This window comes from Argentina anserina, chromosome 5 (genome assembly GCF_933775445.1).
Source record: "Argentina anserina chromosome 5, drPotAnse1.1, whole genome shotgun sequence".
NCBI lineage: Eukaryota > Viridiplantae > Streptophyta > Magnoliopsida > Rosales > Rosaceae > Argentina > Argentina anserina.
This window is the reverse complement of record NC_065876.1, coordinates 2476865-2496078: the sequence shown is the minus strand read 5'-3', so window position 1 is coordinate 2496078 and position 19214 is coordinate 2476865. Positions and strand designations below refer to the sequence as shown.

At 39.3% G+C, this 19214-nt stretch overlaps 1 protein-coding gene across 1 annotated transcript; it reads left to right on the top strand.

Annotated features, from left to right (window-relative positions):
- The first annotated feature begins 3161 nt into the window (after positions 1-3161).
- On the top strand, positions 3162-7268 carry LOC126793860 (serine protease SPPA, chloroplastic). Its single transcript, XM_050520489.1, has 13 exons — positions 3162-3624; positions 3724-3907; positions 3990-4127; positions 4264-4434; positions 4510-4613; positions 5023-5090; positions 5234-5400; positions 5556-5625; positions 5780-5934; positions 6170-6275; positions 6361-6448; positions 6544-6687; positions 6852-7268. The coding sequence occupies exons 1-13, from the start codon at positions 3202-3204 to the stop codon at positions 7080-7082; spliced, it is 2049 nt and encodes a 682-aa protein (XP_050376446.1). The 5' UTR covers positions 3162-3201; the 3' UTR covers positions 7083-7268.
- The last annotated feature ends 11946 nt before the right edge of the window (positions 7269-19214 follow it).

The following is a 19214-nucleotide window of genomic DNA, read 5'->3' as shown; positions in this document are numbered from 1 at the left end:
TGCAATAATATACATGTGATTCTGCGTGTGGGTATAAGCTCGTTAGGAAACTCAACGACAGGGGCTCTTCAATTTACATTGGAACCCCTCCGCACATTCATATTCACACAACGTTTCTTGGCCAAGTACATATTGAAAAATGATACGAGTTTATTCCAGTGACCTTTGTTACTCTGTATAAATAAGGGTTTATGCTGTAATATTTGGTTTTAACACTCATCAACTCAAATAAAACTACATCTATTTTCTTCACAATTCTGTCTAGAATTGTCTTCTTCTCCAAGCTTGTTTAGTTGCAGAGATCATGGCAGCCGTGTTATCATGGTTCTCTTGATTCTGAGGCATTTATGTACTCGATTAAGTGTTTGTATGCTTCCACTATTGCTTTCTTCATCATCGAAGCTTCTTTTGTAGCTGGAACCCTAACCTAACTGCAGAGAAAACTCATTTGCATTGGTTGTGGAGTGAAGTATTGGTTCTTATTAGTTTTGGTGTTCAAGAGGTGATTCTGCATTTGGAAGTTTCATTTGAAACGTTGATGTACAAGTGACAAATTCAGTGCCATGTCATTTTGCAATAGTTGAATGGTTTCTTAGATTAATCTAAAAGTTGGTTGGTGATTAGTGAACTTGGAGTTCCAGTGGATCTTTTTGGCGTTAGAATATTGGACATGCTTTGTTGGTTGCATATTTTTGGAAAGACATATATGGCGACTAGTCAAACTTCATATCAAATTTATATGTTGCTCAGTATGATGACGAGCAGATTGGATGATAATAATTTCATTCCTTGGAGATACCGATTTCAGACTCTGTTAAGAGGGACAAGATCTCTTCAGTTATATCGATGGCAATACTCTTTGTCCTACAAAGTACGTTCTCTCTGATGATGGGGCACTGACAAGTCAACATTGGTATTGCTTCGGGTATTCAAGGTACAGAGGTTGCCAGAGAAAGTTCTGATTTCATACAAGTGAAGGAAAAGAGAGATGATGCCAGTGCTATGATGGAAGTTGTTTTGCATGCTATTTGTGCTCAACTCAAGGTGACTGGCCATGATAGTGATGTTGTCGGAAGGATAACAAGGGATTATCTACATGTTCATATTTTGAAGTTGTGGTTTGAGAAGCTGAGGAGTGCAGTTGTTCATCTTGGTGTTGTAATAATGGGATTGTTTGTTTTGCTTGCTCTTAAGGAGAAAGAAGAACTTGGTAATGCAAAGAAAGCTGCTTACACAGAGAAACTGGTACTGGAAAACTCTAAAGATGAACTGAAGCTAAAGGAGTATAACGGAAAGTGATAGAATGAGTCCTCAGAGTGGTAAAAATAATCCATATATGAGAAATATTAGGATACGTAGCGCCTTACTCGATGTCAAACATTGTTGCACGTAAGAAAATATTGTATTGCTTTCTCTATGTATGCATCCATTTAACTGATTACCCTGATCTGTTAACGACATGAATGGCTTGTAGAATATTGATGGAAATCAAACTTTTGGCTGCACTTAAACCAGTCATTGCATCGATGTCTGATGTGGCAGCAGCGGAGGATATTATATGGCAATGGCAGCACATGCCATTGTTGCAGAAAATCTAACCTTAACAGATTCCATTGGAGTTGTTGCAGGTGAATTTGAATTCATATGTATAGTGTAATAATGTACTTGGTAGGACTGTAGGAGTAAGGTGTATTAAAATAGGGATATTAGGCTCATTACCATTTGATCTAGTTCCATAGAGTTAGCGGATTGTTGTGACTTGTGAGTTCGACTCACGAAATTCGTTGAAGTATTTGAGTTAAAACCTGATAAAAGAATTAGAAAAAAAGAAGGGGGATATCAGAGTGATCTATGATTCTATATCCACCTGGGTAAAGGCACATTACATTAAAACCTTTAAATGTACTATTTTTAATACTCGTCTGATCTTTGTAGTTAATTTGTAATACATTGGAAGTCTTCTGATCATTAGCTTCGTTGGTATTCAGATTAGACCATTCTATTCAGTAAAATGTAATGATCAACTTGTCATATAATTTTCTGTTTGTAGCGAAGCATAACCTGTGAAAACTGTATGAGAAAATTGGTCTTAACAAGGAAATCATATCAAGGGGAAAATTCGCAGAGATTTTAAGAGCTTCACATAGGCCCTTCAGGTACACTGCATGCTTATTCTGCCTGCAATTGATACCCGTGTTTGTTTTCTCTTCTAGTTCATACTATTCCTGGGAATATCCAAAATTATCAATCTCTTCTTCTTCCCCCTAACCCAGGCCACATGAAGATGAACTCTTTACTAAGATTGTACAGGATGTGCATAAGCGATTTCGGCACAAGGCAGCTTCGTCCAGATCAATGACAGTATGTTAGTCGATTGATATTTGATATAGCGTCAATCGGGTTTTAGTCACGTTCTTTGCCATTCTGCAACTATATATGTACGTGTCCAGGTTGATGAAAATGGAGGAAGTTGCACAAGGAAGAGTTTGGACTGGTAAAAAGATGCAGCTTCTAGGGGTTTAGTTGCTGCTATTGGTGGACTTTCTCGGGCTGTTGCAATAGCCAAGCTCAAAGCAAATATACCATAAGACACAGAGGTTTGTTTTAGTGTCACTGGCTAGGCCTAGGCATATACCAAGCATAATAAGTTTCACAAGTTCATAATTTCATGTGTTGATTTCCTTGGATTGGAATTATTCCAGGTTACACTTGTGGAGATCAAACCACCATTACTTAAATCACTGGTAGAACGTTTTGGTGCCATACAGAGTGCTCTGTTTGGAGTCCATAACACGATGAACACAGTAATGCAAGACCTGAGATCTTCTGGCCGAGTTCAAGCCCGGATGGACGATATTCATTTTTAGAGAATTGAGAGAGCTCCCATTTCTTTCTTTCTTCCTTTATCTCTATTCCTGTAAATCATAATAAAAACTCAGATGAATGAGTTCACTCTATAAATTTACCGAGTTACGGGCTGTGATTTTATAGCCGGTTGACCAATAATATCCTCGAAATCCGGAAAATACTATAAATTAATGAAATTTCCAATTTCGTAAAAGAAGCGCGCGAGGATATGACACGTGGACGCGTCTAAAACGGTGACGTGGATAAAAGTAAACCCTGTCCATCTGCTTCATTAATCTTTCGCTCTGCAAATTCTTGACTTCCATTTTCTCGGTGAACTGAGAATCTGAGAAAATGTCGAAGCTGATTCTCTTCCACGCGCTCACCCCAATCCACACCCGAGTCTTCACCGCCGTCGTCGGAGCTTCTCTCTCCAAGCCTCTACACTCTCGCAGCCCCCATCTCTTCTCTCACTCTCCTCCTCCTCTCTCCCTCCGCCGCCGCCTCTCCCTCCGCGCCTTCGACGACTCGTCGTCCTCCTCCGCCACAAAGCCGGATGAATCAAACGAAAACGGCGCCGTTTCAGCTCCCGAGGCTACAATAGAGGCCGAGAATGCCAAAGCTATTTCGACGGACAAGGACTATCCGAGCGGCGAGTTTCAGTTTCAGGAGGCCGGCGCCTGGAAGAGCTTCGTCGTCAAGCTCCGGATGCTCTTCGCTTATCCATGGGAGCGGGTCAAGAAAGGAAGCGTCTTGACCATGAAATTGCGCGGCCAGGTTTCGTTTCTGATTCTGATTTTTCATTTTGTATATGTACATTTCTGCATTGTTTGGTATTGAATTTGAAATAGCTGTGGTGTTTTTTGGAGTTTTCAGATAACTGATCAGTTAAAGAGTCGATTCTCTAGTGGATTATCACTGCCTCAAATCTGTGAGAACTTTGTGAAAGCTGCGCATGATCCGAGAATTGCTGGTGTGTATCTCCAAATTGAGAGCTTGAACTGTGGTTGGGGTAAAGTCGAAGAAATTCGGAGGCATATTTTGGACTTCCGGAAATCAGGTACTGAGTAATTTGTTTTTGAATTGCAAATTATGTGCTCTATATTTCAATGTGCACTTGAGCTTATGTGGATTGTTTACAGGTAAGTTTGTAGTGGCATATGCACCTGCTTGTAGCGAAAAAGAATATTACCTTGCGTCTGCTTGTCAAGAGATTTATGCCCCTCCCAGTGCTTATTTTTCTTTGTTTGGTCTCAGTGTTCAGGCCTCATTCGTAAAAGGTCAGTTTCTCTGGTATTCTTCTCACCCTTTATGTATTGACTTCGAAATATGTATGTTACAGTTCTTCTTCTTTTTGGGATACTTATGGCTGTTATAATTTACTGAGAGGCGTTTGCGTGAAATTCTGTATTTCAGGTGTTCTGGAGAAAATTGGAGTTGAGCCGCAAGTGGAGAGGATTGGAAAATACAAAAGTGCTGGTGACCAGCTTGCACGCACGTCAATGTCTGAAGAAAACTGTGAGATGCTGACAGCATTGCTCGATAACATATATGGGAACTGGCTGGACATCATTTCTTCTACAAGAGGTGCTTTTGAGATTTGGTATTTGGCTAAAGTTGTGATCTTTAGATAGCCTCTTGACTTGCTACATTTTTCTGCAGGAAAAGGGAGAGAAGACATTGAGAAGTTTATTAATGAAGGGGTGTATCAAGTGGATAAGTTGAAAGAAGAGGGCTGGATCACAAACATACAGTATGATGATGAGGTAAGGTGTTGTTTTAATGCATGTTGTGAAAGAATCGATCTCTAATCTGTAGATCAAACATTCTAGAGAAGTGGAGTTGGAAGGCTATCTTTATGTGTTTGATATCCAGATATTGTAGAAAGTATTAATTACAGAGAGTTGAGAGAGTGTCTAAAGTACAGTTTCCCTCCATCCTCCTCAAGTTTGTCAGAGTATGTTGTACTTCAATGACAGAGTAATTACCTGTCTGACATTTTTTTATGGTACGCAAAAAAAAAATGCTACGGTTCTTATGGATTTTTCAATTTTGGATCTGTTAAGATTGTTTAGCAGTTTAACTTTGATATAAAAATCATCTGGGGATTGGTTGTTCTTGAAAGCTTGTTTCTTTAATAGTCAGGAAGCATCAAGTAATATGCATTCCTTTCAGGTTACTTCAATGTTGAAGGAAAGACTCGGAGTAGAAAAAGAGAAAAAGCTTCCTATGGTTGATTACAGGTAGTCATCAGTATGTTACTTCTGGTTTTTGGTGATGCATATGACAAATGTCGTTTTTTCCAGAATAATGAAATATTGTAGTCTGTTTGATAAATAACACCATTCATTACATATCCAAAATTCCTTCTTCTTGATTGCAACAGGAAATATTCTAAAGTTCGGAAATGGACTCTTGGATTATCAGGCGGTAAAGACAAAATAGCCATAATAAGAGCCTCAGGCAGTATTAGTCGTGTACGAGGTTCTTTCAGTCTACCTGGATCATCCATTGTTGGAGAACAGTTTATTGAGAAGATCCGTACTATAAGAGGTAGGTCTTTCTAATTTATGTTCATAGGTTAATCTGGTACCTCTTTTCACTTACACAAGGAATCATGTAATATCTCTTGTTTAAAATCAACAACTTTGCATCATGTTCTGTGCCAGTAAGCTTTCGTCTAATGATATTCTTCTGTCCATCTCCAGAATCAAAAAGATACAAGGCTGCTATTATCCGAATTGACAGCCCTGGAGGTGATGCCCTTGCTTCTGATTTGTAAGTGCTAGTATATATTAGCACAACACATGTGATCCTACACTATATAACTCTCTGATTATGTTATCAAATACTGTTTGTCATAAGAATTGTCCATTTGACTGTGTCTGCATGACCTGTTACCTTGATGTGTAAATAATTTGATCATCTGCAGGATGTGGAGGGAAATAAAACTTTTGGCTGCATCAAAACCAGTCGTTGCATCAATGTCTGATGTGGCAGCAAGTGGAGGATACTATATGGCAATGGCAGCAGATGCCATTGTTGCAGAAAATCTAACTCTAACTGGTTCTATTGGAGTTGTCACAGGTAACATGAAAATATTTTATAAAATTGGCTTGGGGGAAAAACGAAGTTCGAGTAGGATACTGAAGAGGAAGTTATTTGGATAGTACCTAAATGCTAAATAGTTATTTCACTTATTTGTAATCCTCGTGATTTTTTATCTGTTTGCCCTTGAAAGCCTTCATTCCCTTCCATTAGTATTCAGATGTGACCTTTAAATTTTATAAGTGGTAGTAGTCATATAGTTTTCCGTGTTTAGGGAAGTTTAACCTGGGAAAACTGTATGAGAAGATTGGCTTCAACAAAGAAATCATTTCAAGGGGAAAATTTGCAGAGGTTCTTGCAGCTGAACAACGACCCTTCAGGTTCACTTTCTCGTCGCATACTCTTTCATAATCTGGAAGGAGACAAATTATTAATTTATTGATTTTTTTTCTCTTCTTTATTCAGACCAGAGGAAGCTGAACTCTTTGCCAAGTCTGCACGGAATTCGTATAAGCAATTTCGGGACAAGGCAGCTTCTTCCAGATCGATGACTGTATGTTTCCGATTGAATTTTCATTTCAGTTTTAGTTTCTTGTTTTTCACTCTGGTTTACCTGGAACTTAAGTGCCTTTTTTATTTCGTTGCCAGGTAGATAAAATGGAAGAAGTTGCACAAGGGAGAGTTTGGGCTGGTAAAGATGCAGCTTCCAGGGGTTTAGTTGATGCTATTGGTGGACTTTCACGGGCTGTTGCAATAGCAAAGCTCAAAGCAAATATACCACAAGACACAGAGGTTGGTGACCAAAATCTTAATTCAATGACTAGGCGTCTACTAGAGATAATAATAAGCTAAAGCACCAAGTTGTAACATTATTTCTTGTATCATGATCTTCATGTGTTTTTCACATATGCTCATCAGTATCTTCTGTAAAACGTTGTTTGATTGGTTTATTCCAGGTTACACTAGTGGAGCTTGCAAGACCCTCCCCTTCACTGCCAGAACTTTTAAGTGGCGTAGGGAGTACTCTGGTTGGGGTTGATCAGACACTGAGGACTCTGCTGCAAAACTTGACATTTTCTGATGGAGTTCAAGCTCGGATGGACGGAATCATGTTTCAGAGACTAGAGGGAGCTTCAAATGCTAACCCCATCTTCAATTTGATCAGGGATTACCTTGGTTCCCTGTAATGGGGTTTCTTTCTTCTTTAGTCTATACAGATAATTAAACACTTAAACTGATAGAGAATGTGTCTCCTGATAATGTGGGAATTGAGCCCGTCCCGGACTCGGCCATTGGACAGGGGCTTTCATTCCCCTCTCAATTGTTGTACAGCCATATATGAATATTAATTTCTATTTGTATCAAAATAAAAATGGTCTGTCGGTTTATAGCAAGAAACAGCTACTGTAACACAGACAGGTGACAACTGTAGGATACATGATACTAACTTACTAAACAGCATTAATGCTAACTTTATTTAGGGGAAAAAACGAAATTAACGACTAATTAACCATAATTATACACACTTGGTCATGTTCCTTCTAAGCATATGAGTTACAAAAGAAGATCGCAACCCAAGAGATGGTGTAGATGAAAAATGTAATGCATTTGAACCACACCGCTGGAAACGATACTGATATGCATATGAAGAATGCAGTGACTCCAAAAAAGATGCCGAGTCGCTCGAGCACCTGAGCAACTAGTGGACAGTTGGTATGAACTGCGTTGCTGGTAAAGAAACAAGTGAGGGAAAGCAAGATAGCAAGCTCAAGAAAGTAGAAAACCACAGGGAGCTGAGAGTCGAGTTGCACGGAAACGAGAGCTATGCCAATTGCTGCTGCAGAGGCAAAGTCACAAATGATCTTGGTCGCCCAATCAAGGTTGCGGTACTGTGGTGGTGCTTGCTCAGGCGCTGCTTCTGTGTCAAGACCAGGATCCTCGGAGGGAGTAATGATACCAATTTTCTGAATAATTTTTCTGATACCTGCAGTGAACATCATTTTGCTGCCTAGCTGTTTCGTGGCTGGGGAGGGAATAAATAGAAAGGGAAGGAGCAAGTGAATATGAAGGAACGAGCTAATGCTGACATTGCTTTTATAAGGGGAACGGGAGGTGAAATTTCGAAAGGGTTTGAGCCTTTGAGGTGTGTTGGAAAAACTGTGTTTTACGGGCCTATAATCCTATATGAAAAAAGCAAAAGTTCCCGAATGTCTTACTAAATGTACCCTTTTTTCTTTTTTCTGGATTCCTTCTTTAATAACTAAATGTACCCTTTTTCTGCATTGAACAGCAAAAGTCTCCTTTTTTCATATTTGTGGGTCCCACCAGTTACTTCTCAAAAATTCCCTTACTTCTCAAAAAGTATTACTAAATATACCCTTTACATTTGTCTGATATTTGTCTAAATGTACCCTTACTTCTCAAAATGTATTACTAAATGTACCCTTTTTTCTGGATTCCTTCTTTAATAACTAAATGTACCCTTTTTCTGCAACTTCTGAAAGAGTATTACGAAATGTACCCTTTTTCCATTGCCTCGGGATCTACATAGCACGGAAGCTTGGTTGGACGACCGATTCTCACTTTAGAAGTGGAAGCGCTCGGAAGCGCGGGGAAGCGCGATGAAAGCGCGATTCCGGAAAATGTGGGTTTAGGAGCGCGGCAGAAGCGTTGGCTTCCGAATTGGAAGCGCGGCGGAAACGTTGACTTCCGAATTGGAAGCGCGGCGGAAGCGTTGACTTCTAAATTGGAAGCGTCATCCTTCCCTACCTCTATTTCATCAATTAATATCTTGAGTCTCTTCTTGTCGTCTCTCCTTTTCCTTCAATTTTTTTAAGCGGTTAAAGATGAATAACATCAATCGATCTAATATGTGTCAGAAAGAAGCGGGAGAGATATCAAGAAAATCTAGATGAGAGAAAAGACGGAGAGTTGGAGAGAGATATGAAAAAAAATCCAGATGAAAGAGAGAGATAGAGAGAAGACGAATTTTTTTTTATCAATTTCATCTAGTAATGTGTCTTTAACTTGTACGTGCCCAACACTTTCACATTATGCTGGACATTTTTTTGTTTGAATTTTGAAATGAAGCTTTAATATTGCTATAATCAAAGATAATCATGGTTTAGAAAATAAGTTATTAATAGTTATACAGTTATTTTAATCCTAGATAAAATAATTAAAAAAATAAAATATAAAAATAATAATATATATATATTCCAACGCTTCCAAAACGCAACCGCTTCCTTAATTTTTGAAAAAAAAAACGCTTCCGCTTTTCCAAACGCTTCGCTTCCACGTACCCGCACCCGATTCCATGCAACCTAGCTCGGGATCCTTTTTCTGGATTCCTTCTTTAATAACTTCAATCACTCTGCTGCTACTGTCTCTTGCTTCATAGTATTTTAATATTTCTTATGTCAATATCAATTAAAATTTAATACTCCTTCCGTATTTGCTACTACTCTCTTGCTTCATAGTATTTTAATATTCCTTCTGTCAATATCAATTAAATTTTTATATTCCTTCCGTATTTTTAATATAAATCATTTTAAGAATTTTCACACGTATTAACAAACAATTTTAATGAGAATGTAACTCTTATTTAATACTTTATTGCTCTTAATTACTACTCATCACTTTTCTATTTTCCATATGCCTTATTACTACTATTTACTTCACCAAACTCTTTCACATTCTTTATAATTATTGCAGCAATCCAACTTGAAATTCAAAAACTTACTTCAAATCTAATGAAAATTACCAATAGAAAAATTTCAGCTCAACATTTTTTATGTATCAAAACTTTCAAGTTTGAAAATTGAGCCAAAACTAAAATTACATAACTTCATTTGTCTATATAAGAAGACAAATCAAAGAGTAGAATACTCTCAAATACTAATTTAAAAAAAAAGACAGTGGTAGTAAAATATCTTTAAAAAAATGAGTACTAATTATAAGTAGTTGGAAAGACAAATTGTTGATAATAGAGCACATAATTAGTAGTAATTAATGAGAATTGATACAAATTCCCACAATAAAATTATTTTATCCATGTTATTATTGTGGTTCAAAGATAAATTAGGAAATATTATGGAGTAAAAACTAAAAAGACTTATATATTGAATTAAAAATCAAAACCTAAAACGACTTATATTAAAAAATGTATGGAGTAGTATTTTCATATTGACATGACATTCTTTCATCCGGAGACATACAAAAACCAAACACATGTTCCGGGAGAATTACTATTATATTCTTGTGTGTGTTTTAGTCTTAATAGGTTTCATGTTAAAGATATACTAGCATCTCTGTAATAGATTAAGACTCTGAATTCTACGAGATTGTGGTTTTGTAATCCTTATATATAGGCTCTCATATCATTAAATAAAAACACAGGTATTTCATCATATATCACGTTATCACGCACTTTGCCCTAAAACCCTGAACTTTTGGAGCCCTATAAACTTTTTTTCTCCCGCTGGTTGCCCTTGTCTCCAGCCTCCGGCAACCTTCCCGTCGACGACAGCTCTTGCCGACCCCTGCAGCCCCTCCTCGCACCCATGCTGCCCCCACAACCCCGTAGGATCTCCTCCACATTCGTCTCGCAAAATCATTTTTTTGCCCTGCAAGACCCCCCATCAAAGCATTCAAGATTGCTCCCCTCGCATATTCACGCAAGTGACGCGAACTTAACAAGCAAAGTCTTCACTCAAGAGAAGCTACTCTCGTCTTCTCCACACCTTCAAAGGTAATTTTTCATTAATGTTCCTGCTTTTAAACGTATAGATATATTATATCAGGCGTTATTAGCCTACTTTTTGTCTTCATTCCGGCCTTTCTTATAACGCCGATGAGACTAAAGAGGGATGAGTTTCCCCTCTTGGTTGATATTTTTTGTGTGATGGTCCAGGGTAAGTCATGATTGTTTTGAAAGGGAAGTTAATCGATTTTCGTGTGGTCGCCTGAGTGCACCGCTGTTTTAGGTGCGATCGTGAGTATCGTCGTTTGCATATATTTTTCTTTTGACCATATACGTCACCCTTCTAATTCCTAATATACTTGAATCTAATCGATTATGTATTCGTTTTTGTAGATTTCATCGCCATCTCGACCAGAATTTGGCCTTCTTGATCTAGAAGGCAAGGAATACCACCGTTGGGTTTCCGACATGGAGCTCGCTTTCGAGAGCAGAAGGATCGAAGACATGTTTGCCGACCCTCCTGCTAGTTTCCCACTTATGGCCAAGACTCAAGCTCTCATCTTCATGAGACGTCACATCCATGTCACTCTTAAGAGCCAATAGTTGAACGTAAAAGATCCTAAAGAATTATGGGACAAACTACGCTTGCGGTACAACAACGTTCATGATAAGTTCTCTTTGAATTGATCGTTAGATGGGATAACATCCGTTTATTGGACTATAAGAGAGTGGATGACTTCAATCAGGATATGGTATGCCTGCAATCCTATCTTGGCACCGTTGGTGTCATCAAGACCGACCTAAATCTTCTCAATAAGACATTGGACATGTTTCCAATAAACTACGAGGTTCAATCTCATACATACCACCCTCATGTAGAGGAAGGGAAGATCTGGTCTTTCGCCGACTTAATGGCGCTCTTGGTAAAGAATGATATGCATTTTGAGATCCTCCTCAACAATAACAATAGACATGTTGAAACTAAAAAGATTTCTACGCCACAGTCTAACTATGGGAAAACTCCTAACAAAAAGAATCAATCAAGGAACGCTATATACCAGCACCAAAACAACAACTCTCGTGGTGGGAGGCAACAAGGCCGTTCTTGGCCTAAGTCCAATATCTGGACTCGAGATGGTGGCAGCGCCTCACCCTCTGGGGGAGGTCGTACCCATCCTAAACCTCAAGGAGTCCGTGTTCCTCCTCATGCTTCCACTTCCGGTAATGGCAAGTCTCCATGCTTCAAATGTGGCTCCTTCAAGTACTTTAATCGCGATTGCCGCGCTAGCAAAGAGATGATCAAGGCATACTCTGCCTACAAGAAGTTTTACAACCCGAATCGAATAATGTGGATGAGGACCCTGAGATCGAGACTCACCACATCTCCATAAAGCTCGATCCCCTTGCTTCCAAGTCTAAGCCTCCGGCCACTACCATGGATACTCCCGACTTTGATTAGTCGTGTTTAGTTTCTTCTAGTGTTATGATTTCAAGTATTGTTATGGCCGACCGCTGATAGAGCGTTTTGTTAGAACGTCTATAAAATACCCTGAAAAACATCATCGTTAGTATAGAATAAGCAGGGATCGTTCAGTCTGGGGAATCAAAATGGCCTCAAAACTTATCATGTTAATGGGGGATTTGATTTGGATTCTAAAACTACAACTTAAAATAAATCCTAAATTACTTATATACAATTGATCAACCACTCATCACATAGCCAAAACACGAATTCTACTCAAGAAACATGTATGACACGTATAGAACAATATATAGGCAGCGAATTATTTCGGTTATTTCTAAGTTCATTTCAATTCCAATTCTAATTAGAGTCCAAAGCTGTTCATCTAATCGTTAAGACTTCTTATTTATTTAGAATCAACGAAGCGTTCAATCCTAAACATATGCTAAAAGAGTTCAACATAACGAAGCGTACTAGTTAAACAACAAAGTAGCACATAAGCACAATAAGTCGAATTGGAAACATGTAAGCAAGCATGACATCACTCATCTTGATTAAACATGAAAATTCCTAGAACTATCACAACCCTAAACAAGTATCAATAATTGAAACACGAAGCGCATACTCAATCAAAGAATACTTTGGTGAATGAAATCGCAACCTTAGGAGAACCATGGCCTTGTCTTCCTCAAGCATTGATTTAGATGTACAAATTCAAGGAATTAATTGAAATAAAACCTAAATTAATTTCGAAATCCTACTGTCCATAGCTATTATACATGGCCCAAACACATATTCAAGAGTTCATAAAATCAAAACATAAAACCAAAGAAGTCTGAATTCATATTCTTCATATATGAAACCAAAAAGTTCATCCAAGAATTCATACAATAAAATCGAAAATGGCAGAAAACATAAATAAAAATTACAAGCCATGGATGAATCACACATTAGAAACCTTCTAGGATGAAGCAAGGATGAATTCGAATTGGAAGAGGAGGAAGATGAGCACGGTTTTGTAGTGATGGATGAAGGTTTTTGGCTTGAATTTTCTGGATGTATTTGGGCAGCAATTCGGCTGGATTTGTGAGAGAATGGAGATGCATTTTATGAAGGGAGGCCGAGCTATATATAGAAGAACCAAGGGAGGAGGCTGCTAGGGTTTAGGATGGGCTGATCCATGTATGCACGGCTGAGATTTCTTCTTTTTAATGGGATCGAATGGCTGCCCTTGCTTTCCTTGTAGAAGAAGCTCTTATCTCCTATTTCTTCTAGGGTTACACGACATGGGCTGGACTCTCCTTCTCATGGGCTGATTTGGATAGCACGGCAAGACTTCTTTCACAAGCTGAATTGGATAGCATGTCAAGACTCCTTAATTTCATCAAAGATCATGCACGGCTTCTCCTCTTTTCTTCCTTGAATTATCTCTTCAAATCTGAAAATAAAAACCGAAATTAATAAGAAGAGATAATCTATTTCGAAACTCATGTCCTAATCTAGATATTAGTTTTCTTAAAAAGACACATGTAATAGATGAGCTCAACTAGATTAGGAAAGTTTCTAATTTGCAAAAAGGAAACTTACTAGAATAAGTAAGTTACTAGAACAAGGAAGTTCATTTAGGAAAGTTTCGTAATAAGAGTTTGAGTTCAAGTAGGACTTTCCAAAATGGTACGTTTCCTAGTCTAACAAGGATTCCTAATGCAAACATGACTCACAAGATATCGCCAATGCGACTAAAACGTAGAAAGGTGAAGACTCCTCATTCAACTAGGATTCCTACTCAAACTGGACTCTAGACCAATTCTTCGTTTTTAACTCGTTTAAGCACAAAAACACATCTAATACCGTCCAAGACTCCTATTGTGACTCAATCACTCGATATTACAACAATAAGGGCTAAGCAAAGTACAAATGGAGGTAAAAGCATATTAAGAACGTAGCACAAACATCAACCGCCATTGTTATTTTCATTGACTTTGTAATAGTGTTTTGATTTTGGAATTAGAAGTTCATATGTGATGTATTAAAGATTGGCATTCAATAAAATTTGTCAATTTCTTGTTTACAAGACGATCTCTTTGAGAATTTTATTTACCTTACACTTAGCATGATGATCAACATGTGCAACTCACGTGGTTTTTAAATTAGACGTTTTTGGGTTACATGCGACCCCAATAGCACTATATTGTGAATTTGGAACTTAAAATTTGAAAAACGGACCTCAGAACGTCAAAATTGACATCGTTTGGCCTTTGGACGTACCCGGTTACTGTTCCGCCATTTCCTAAACGTTTTCCGGCGTTTTGGCCGTCTTCCGGCCACTTGCCGGCGTTTCTGGTGCCACCATCCGGTTCTTGCTGGCGTCCCCTGTCGGACTTGCAGTTCCGGCCTCCTTACCGGCCAGCTCCAGCCGCCGCCACCCTGTTTTCCGGCGATTGGCGCTACCGGTTTCCAGCTAGTTTGCCGATGATTTTTCGTTGTTTCTCGTCATTTTTCTGGCATATTTTCAGTGGTTCTTGCTGCCACGTTTTCCCAGTCCAAATTTCACCCAGTTTTGAGTCCTTTTGACATGGTTTTCCGATTAATTTTCTGGTTTTCTCCAAGTCTGTTATATGCACTCACCGACACTCTTTGTGTGTGTGTTTTACACCATTTTGGATGATTTCTACCACCCTAGTTTACTGTTTGGTATTCCACTACTTTGATATCATGTTTTTCCAATTCTTTAGTTGAAGAATGTAGTACTATTTCCATGTGATACATTCGATGGGATCGCACTTTGTTCTGATTCCTTTTCTTACAATATCCTACAGCGTATTGTATAGAATTGACCTTGTGTCACTGAGTCTCTTAATTTTTCATTTTGTAGATGTCATGCGACAAAATCGAATGTCTAACTGATTGCAGAACCACCCACATTGTCCTAAGACACATGCAGTTGTTCACGGATCTAGTATTTTCGACTTCTTCGATTACTACAATGATTGTCTCAAAACCATCATTCAAGGAAGAGGCACCACTTCTTTTATGTTGCCTAATGGTACGACTCTCAACGTCTTTGACGCTCTTTATGCGCCGAAGTCTTCCCGTACCTCGCTAAGTTTTAAGGATATACGTGTCAATGGTTTTCACCTCGATACTTATGTTGAGAATGGAGAGGAATATCTTTGTATTACTTCTGAGAAAGCAGGCCAGTGCCACATCTTAGAGAAGATGAAAAGTCTCTAGAATTGTTTGTATCTTACTTCCATTCGAATCTTTGAATCATATGCAATTAAACGCAACTTTTGTGATTCAGACTCTGATATGCTTTGGCTTGCCCGTTTAGGGCACCCTAGACGTGATATGATGATTATAATTGTTAAGAATTCACATGGTCATCCATTTTTCAAGTCTCGGAAGCAATTGAAGTATCACCTCACCCGTGTTCCACACGGTGAGGCCGTGCCTACCCGTGCACTGCACGGCGTGGCCGAGCATGCCCCTCTCGGTAACTCCACGGCATTCATGCCGTCGATGGCGGCATCCCTTCCCTCATAGGAGATTGTGATGTCTCCCGTGATTTCTAATGCCTCCATGGCAATTTCTGATGTTCATTACTCATTTTGCAAAGCTATTAGTTGAGATCATCAAACTTAGCGCTTACCACCCTGACTATCCTATTAAATTCACTCGTTTGGATAATGTTGGAGAATTCACATCCAAAACTTTTGATGATTATTGCATGTCTATTGGGACCGAAGTTGAACATCACGTTCCTCATGTTCATTCACAGAACGTGCTAGCAGAGGCTACCATCAAGCGTATTCAGCTTGTTGCTCCGGCAAGGTTCTGGGTACTAACTTGCCGGTCTCTGTGTGGGGATATGCAGTGTTGCATGCAGCGACGCTTATTCGTTTTTTGACCCGCGGTTAACCAAGCGTTTAGTGCGTACCATATGGTAACTGGTTACGAACCCAATATTTCACACTTACGCATTTTTGGTTATGCCGTCTATGTGCCTATTACGCCTCCACTGCATACTAAGATGGGTCCTCATAGACGATTAGGTATTTATGTTGGCTATAATTCCCCAACGATTTTCCACTATTTATAACCAACCACCTAAAATCTCTTTACTGCAAGATTTGCAGATTGTCACTTTGATGAGACATGTTTCTCGTCGTTAGGAGGAGATGTGAATGTTATCATTCCAAATAAACATCATGAATTGACGTGGTGTGTCCCCACTATGTCTCATTATGATCCCTGCACTGCTCAAAGTGAGTTAGAAGTGCAATGCATTATCGACCTTCAGAGAATCACTGATTCGATGTCCGACGGCTTTGTAGATATTGTTAAAGTGACGAGATCAAACATACCCGCTGTAAATGTACCAGCACGGTTGGATGTCCTGAAATATGGCCGTGGAAGATAAGCTCCTGGACCTAGCAACGTTGGCATTGCCCCTGACAGTGGGACAGATGCCGGCGGTGGCACCACCGTATGCTGTGGTGTTGCTGGCGTCCCTATGGATGGCGTTGCCGAGATGGACCTACATGGAACAACTTCAGCCTCGGCTCCTCAAAGGAAAAAAGGGAGACCAATAAACTCTAAGGATTCAAATCCTAGAAATAAGCAAATGACCAAGGCACAACGCGTCATCAACGATGAATCACCATCGTATGAAGTTGTCTCTGATTACAGCTATGTCCATGAATCAACTCAAGTGTTACCGTGGGACGCTATGGAACCTTGTTTGATGCCAGAGAACATCGAGTTCTCAGTGAACTACACAAGTGAGCAATCGGTCCGAAACCGAGCCACTACATGCATTGATGACGTTTTCGCTTATTCCGTCACACATGAGATCGTATCTGAAGACGACGTTGAACCTCGATTTGTAGTTGAATGCGAACACATAGCAGATTGGCCGAAGTGGAAGGAAGCTATCTAGGCATAACTTGACTCATTAGCGAAGAGAGAAGTTTTCAGAAATGTTGAATTGACTCCAAGAGATGTCAAACCAGTTGGACATAAATGGGTCTTTGTCGTGATCGTAATGAGATGAACGAGATCATGTGTTATAAATCAAGACTCGCGGCGCAAGAATTCTCACAACGACGTGACATTGACTATGAAAAGACTTATTCTCTTGTTATAGACATCATTACTTTCCGCTACCTCATTAGTCTGGTAGTGTCCGAAAGACTAAACATGCAGCTTATGGATATGGTCACAGCTTATCTCTATGGGGATCTTGATGCAGATATATACATGAAAGCTCCTGAAGGACTACATTTACATCCATCAAGTGGCTCCAGACCACAGAGTGCTCATGTAGTCAGATTACGTCGTTCATTGTACTAGTTATAGCAATCCGGAAGAATGTGGTATAATCGGTTGCATCGATACTTGGTGAAAAGGGGATATAAGAATGATGAACTATGTCCATGCGTGTTCATACGAAAGACAAATTATGGATTCATCATCGTTGCGGTTTACGTTGATGACATGAATATAATTGGTACTCTTGATGAGATTGAAGAGACCGTGTCTTATTTAAAGTCAGAATTTTAGATGAAGGACCTAGGGAGGACGAAACGTCTCGGCCTTGAGTTTGTGCATAGGGTCGACGGTATCTTAGTCCACCAGTCAAATTACACGCAGAAGATGCTTCGATGTTTCAATATGAATCTATGCAGTCCATTGTCTACTCCCATGGTCGTTCGAAGTCTAGATATCAAGAAGGATCCATTCCGTCCTAAAGAGGATGATGAAGAAGTTATTGGTCCTGAAGTTCCATACCTTAGTGCAATTGGGGTACTATTGTATCTTGCTCAATGCACTATACCAGACATATATTTCATAGTGAACTTATTAGCTAGATTTAGCTCTGCGCCTACGCTACGTCATTGGAATGGAATCAAGTATTTGTTTCGGTATTTGAAAGATTCCCTTGACATATGATTGTTTTACCCCTATTGCAGAGAGAACACTGCCACGTTATCTCCCCACACCACCGCGGTCGTCGACCCCGGCCTTGTCGTCGTACGCCGCAGCGACGCCGCCGGTCGCCATGGAGACCGTGCACAGTGCAAAGAGCAGCAACCGGTCATGTGCAGCTCCTTCCCCCGATGCAAAGACTCCAAACAACTTGTTAGTTGGTTATGTCGATGCATGGTACCTCTCTGACCCTCACAAGGCTCGTTCTCAAACCGGTTATGTGTTTACCATTGAGAATACAACAATATCTTGGAGATCCATGAAGCAAACTCTTGTTGCTACTTCTTCGAACCACGCATAGATCATTGCTCTCCATGAAGCTGTTAAAGAATGTGCTTGGTTACGATCACTCGTTCGTCATATTCGTGATTCTTGTGGATTAGTCTCTACAACTGATTAACCTACGTGCATTTATGAAGATAATGTTGCTTGCATAGAGCAGACAAAGTTAGGTTTCATCAAGGGAGACAACACCAAGTATATTTCGCCCAAGTTCTTCTACAATGTTCAATAATAGTTCTCGAATGTTCAGATCAATCAAGTGAATTCATAATCCAATGTTTCGGATTTGTTCACATTTTTACTTAAATCTACTTTTGTGAAACATGTGAAGAGCATTGACATGCGGCGTTTATCAGAACTTTAGAGTTTAGTATACTTTAGGGGGAGTCTACATCACATGTTAAGAAGATCTTTAAATAGTTGGTGTGTTGTGCTATTTTTCCCTTCAATCAAGCTTTTGTTTTACCCAAGATATTTTTGTTTTGCTTGACAAGGTTTTTACCGAGACAACATTGTGCGTCATGCAACCTAGGCATGCGACACAAGGGAGAGTGTTCAGGGAGAATTACTATTATACCATTATGTGTGTCTTAGTCTTAATATGTTTCATGTTAAGAGATAGACTAGCATCTGAATTGTGGTTTTGTAATGCTTATATATAGACACAGTTATTTCATCATGTATCAACACAAAAATTCTCAACAAAGTAATCGAATTCGATAAATTGTTTGAAACCATTCCGGATATGGGTGTTTTTAATTGGAAGGCAAAGAAAACCCCAACTGAGGATTACGTCAAACAGAGTTTGGCGTCGTACTGATAATGATCAGAGCATAGGTTCGATGCAGAGTTGAAGACGGGAGAATTGGAGATGAGGTAGGA